Here is a 4,360-nt window from a genome sequence, read left to right on the forward strand (position 1 = left end):
ATTGCTGCAGGTTTACACATAGTTTCATTCACGCACATTTAACCAGAGGTGCTATTACCAGTAAGTCATACCACACTGAAAATCATAAGCAACGTATATACATTTTTTTTTATTTAAAAAAAACAAAACAATTGTAACACATTTACTTGCTGGTATTCCAAAAGCAGAGAGCATACAAAAAAAGGGCATATGTTCGTAAACTTGATTTGGTCAGCGAGTGACTCAGCGTCGTCTGTAAATGACTCGATTTAACCTTCCTGTTCAATAAGCTTCTGTTGTGTCAGCATTACAATCTCCTCCATCACTTCTGGTTTCAGAATGTCTTTAACCTGCAGAGAACACACGCATATGCACTATCAAACTTGTGCATTATGTAAGATTTTTCTTTTTTTCTGAAATCTTTATTTGCCTGTTACATTAGTATCCTTCCTATGAGAATTATTACTCAAGATGTAGATTTGAATTTTAATGTGCATACTAATACAGTGGAACCTCGTTATATTCACCTTATTTTTATTGGATTTCGTTCCACTTCACAATTGTTTCCCTCTTGGTGTTGATTCTTCCAAGAAAAAAAATCTAATTGATCTTCAATCTTTATGTTTGAGGCCTGAATATTTTTGCAAGCCACTGTATGTCTTAATTGTTGTGTGCATGAGCCACATACACAATGAAGTGATGTTTTCATGCATGAAAATGCTTTATGGTTTCAAAAGCTCCTTTATCGCACTCTTGCACCGTTTTCACAAGTAACAGCAGCTGGGGTCGTAACGCTTAAGAAAAATTGTTTTCCAGATTGTTCAAACTTACATTGTAACGGGCATTCTCTGCATTTACAGCTGAAACTGTTGCTTATTGTATTATTTTGTAAATTGTAAATAACAACACAGACTGGCTCTGGCAGACCTTGTGCTTCTCTATGCTTCCTACCTGGTGTTGCAATGAAGATTCGTAGCAGTAGAGAACACTAGTGTCGAACACAAGGACCTTGTGTGCCGCCAAAGCCAGCAGACAATTCCTCAGCCGCGAAATCACCTCACGGTCAGACAAGCTTACAGGCTATGAAGAGGTGGGGGAGACAAACAAAAACTTAACCAAAACAGTAGAAACACATTCACAAGGCTCTTAAGTCAGAGATGGGCACACTTATTTGCTCAAGGGCCACATTTGAGATGTCAGATAGAGGATTGGTGTAATGTATGAATTAATAAATTATTAAGTATTATATTTGATATCTATAGCAGTCAATTGAATTAATATATTTTTTTAAACGTAAAAGGTGTATATGGATAATAATTGTACATATTCTATTATTTAGAAATACATCGATATATTTACAATACATGTTTACATGTTTTAATGAACCAATTTTAGGAGCCACACACATAACAGAAAACTATATAAAATGTGTTAAAGTTGAAACCCATCCCGAAACTTTTGAAATTTTAATACCTCCTTAAATGTCTCACCTCAAGGCTGGTGTAGAAACCGCCAGCCTCCTCCTCCTGCTGCCCCGGTGTGGGATACAGCCACACAAAGCCATTATTACCCAGGATGATGGAGGCGCCGCATGGGAGGTTGTGGAAATGTGTTTTTTGTCTCTTGATGAGAGATGGCGAAAGCTGGACCAGCACTCCCTGGCCAAGCTGCGATCAACGACACAATCAGTGCAACATTTACAGTCAACTATAAAAAAAAAAGTATTTTGCCGTTTCACTTACTTTCCCGTACTTTAAGCTACGAGTGTGAAGCGACAAAGCGCCGTCTGAGAAGACCGACTGAACCTCAGCCTGAAAACACGAAGGTGAGAAATTAGAAGAGAACCATAAGATGAATAAATGTGAGGAAATCAGCCAAAAAAAAATACGCTGATGAGGTCGCCCTCGAGGAGATATTCTCTCATCGTGAGCTCATCTTCTGCTGATCTTCTCCTCTGGAAGAAAACGGAAAAACGGAAATTCAAAACCAAACATCTGTGGCACACGTGTCAAGAGCAAAGCCGAATCTGGCTCACCGTGTCATTTTATACAGTATGGGTCGTGAGCAAGCACAATTTTCTTTCTGTTCAATCGTAGCTATTCCTTATAAAATCAAAGCCCAACCAATAAGATAGTTGGCACTGACGTTATGAACTAAAAAAAAGAAAATGATATCCAATATATTGGCCAATAACTGATATTAGCAAATTAAACAATAATACAGTCAAGTCAAACAGCATTTGTGGCTTTATTTATTATTTGATTTTTTTTTACCAGTTCTCCTCCAGGCAGGTTGACGGACGACAACAAGAGGACAGAGTCCAGTCGGGAGTTTGTCTCTACCTTCCACCGTTTTTGTTGTACCTATGCATAAATATGACTAATTTAAATAGGACTATAGTCAGAGGATTAGATGGAAGCCGTAGGGCAAATGAGAGAATACCTCTGTGATTCTGCCAACCACCACATCACCAACCTCACCGTTGAACCTGCAAACCAAAAGAAATCCACAAGAATTAATATTTACAATAAATAATTTTAGCGTCCAAATTCATCATCAAAAATGAGACAGGGGTTTTACTTATTTTTAATAATGTTATCCTCTAAAATCAAACACACTGCCCTTAATTAACGGAAAATATTAAAAAAATTCAAATCAAACATTATGGTAAAAATTGTACCAAAATAAAAATGTATAAAATACAGTTCTTAAAGATCACATGCAAATGCACACATTATTTAGTAGTAGTAGTGTTTAGTCGAGTGTGCGCGTGAATCATGCCATTTATGAGGCTGTGTTTATGTTCGTGCATTACATTATTGCTTCTACTTCTAAATTTAAATCATCCTAATTAAATTTTCTTTTGTGAGACGCTTTGTGGTAGATTCAACGTGACACACACTTTGATCAATCAGATGCTGGTTATAGCGGGCTAATTTACAGAAATCCACCATGTTCACGAGCATCCCACATTATTTTGACATTCATCCAGTCATATGCTTTTTTTTTTTTTTTTTTTTTTTTTACTTTCTCATCTTAATTATCAAACCAAACTTTTTTTTAGCCAATTTACGTAAAAGTGTAGTTGACGCAACTCACATCGACGGCCCTCCAAATTAGTTGTGGGGCGGCTATTTCCGTCGACGGTATTTAAAGAGTTTTGTTTTATGGTGGTAAAAATGGATGTGTACCCTTCCTACCTCGTCTTGAGTGGTCTCACGCAGATAAGTTTGTCCACCCGCTCCACCTCTCCAGCCACAGACGCTGTCAGTTTCTCCTCATCCACATATGTACCATGGCCCCTGGGGAAAAATAACAATAGGGTACAGCACCACTCTCCCAATGAGGTATATCACATCTGTTTCATTTTCTATACGGCTTAGGTATCATTAGGGTTGTGAGTGAGCTGTACTGACTTTGGACAGGTAGTAAACAAGCAATGGGTATTTGAACACAAATGGTTGCACATGTGTTGACAGATTAAAAAAAATGTCCAGTTTTACATCGTGCCATATTCCCTTATTCAAAACTAAAACACAAATAATTTATTTTCTTCTCAGGGAGGCTACTGCAAAGGAATGTCATTTTCATCTTTAATGACCCTTTTATTGTACGTACAGTATATTAATTCTAAAACGATTAGATGAATAAACGAACCTGACAAATTAAAATTGTGTTAATTTTGTTTTCAGAAAAAGATGGAAATTAGAATGTTTTGATCAACTAAGGGGATTTCGTGCAGATGAAGAGTCGAGAAGTGAAACCTGAAAAAATACTGATGGAAAGCGTTTTGGCTGCGTGAAGCTTCACCTTTAAAACAACGTGGTTACCATTTATTTTCATAAGGCAGGACAGCGTCGAACGATGACACAAACCTACCTCATGAAGCCGGAGTCTGATGTGATCACATCGCCGGGCACGACCAAATCTCTTCTGTCTCCAGTGGAAAGGGAAAGAGATACTAATTTTCTAATGGTTGGCAATCTCATGTCAGCCGCCATGCTACGCCGCACAGACGATTTTTTTCTTCGCCCTCTTCTTGTTTCCCGTTGTGGAGTTGACATTTTCACGGAGATCGCCATCTATCGTAATAAAGAAGAACTTCAGTTTTTTTAACATTCATCGTAAATCCAAGATGGTCAATATAAACTATGAAAATAAAAAGAAATATTGATAATAATTCAATTAAAAAGGGATGCCACATAAAAGTTAAAGTTCTCAGTCAAAGCACCATTTTCCCAAAGTACATGTTTTGGAGAAATAACAACAACCACTGGGTGTCAGTGTTGTCAAACCGATTCAACGCGGCGCTGCTGAATGACGCCACGCAACAACAACATATGACACTTGGTCGCCGTAGCCAATCAGCGTCGAGTAAAAG

General features: G+C 37.7%; 1 protein-coding gene across 1 annotated transcript; it reads right to left on the minus strand.

Moving 5' to 3' along the window:
• Nucleotides 1–82: 82 nt before the first annotated feature.
• On the minus strand, nucleotides 83–4,032 carry exosc2 (exosome component 2). The gene is made up of 9 exons (XM_088281276.1): nucleotides 3,859–4,032; nucleotides 3,180–3,281; nucleotides 2,422–2,467; nucleotides 2,253–2,342; nucleotides 1,868–1,933; nucleotides 1,722–1,790; nucleotides 1,470–1,646; nucleotides 931–1,059; nucleotides 83–329 (listed from the first exon to the last, which is right to left on the minus strand). Exons 1-9 carry the CDS (start codon nucleotides 3,978–3,980, stop codon nucleotides 249–251), a joined length of 882 nt encoding a protein of 293 aa, XP_088137402.1. The 5' UTR covers nucleotides 3,981–4,032; the 3' UTR covers nucleotides 83–248.
• Nucleotides 4,033–4,360: the final 328 nt, after the last annotated feature.

Source organism: Idiotropiscis lumnitzeri, chromosome 18, assembly GCF_059441095.1.
Source record: "Idiotropiscis lumnitzeri isolate Australia: NSW breed Sydney's pygmy pipehorse chromosome 18, RoL_Ilum_1.0, whole genome shotgun sequence".
NCBI classification, from domain to species: domain Eukaryota; kingdom Metazoa; phylum Chordata; class Actinopteri; order Syngnathiformes; family Syngnathidae; genus Idiotropiscis; species Idiotropiscis lumnitzeri.

Bases quoted from the DNA above. Each gene is read 5' to 3' on its own strand.
- exosc2 (XM_088281276.1), bottom strand. From the start codon at position 3,980: ATGGCGGCTGACATGAGATTGCCAACCATTAGAAAATTAGTATCTCTT. The intron at 1,934-2,252 runs GTAAAAAAAAAT...GTTTTCTTCCAG, and splicing joins ACCTGCCTGGAGGAGAACTG to AGGAGAAGATCAGCAGAAGA. The intron at 1,060-1,469 runs GTGAGACATTTA...ACCTCTTCATAG, and splicing joins GTTTCTACACCAGCCTTGAG to CCTGTAAGCTTGTCTGACCG.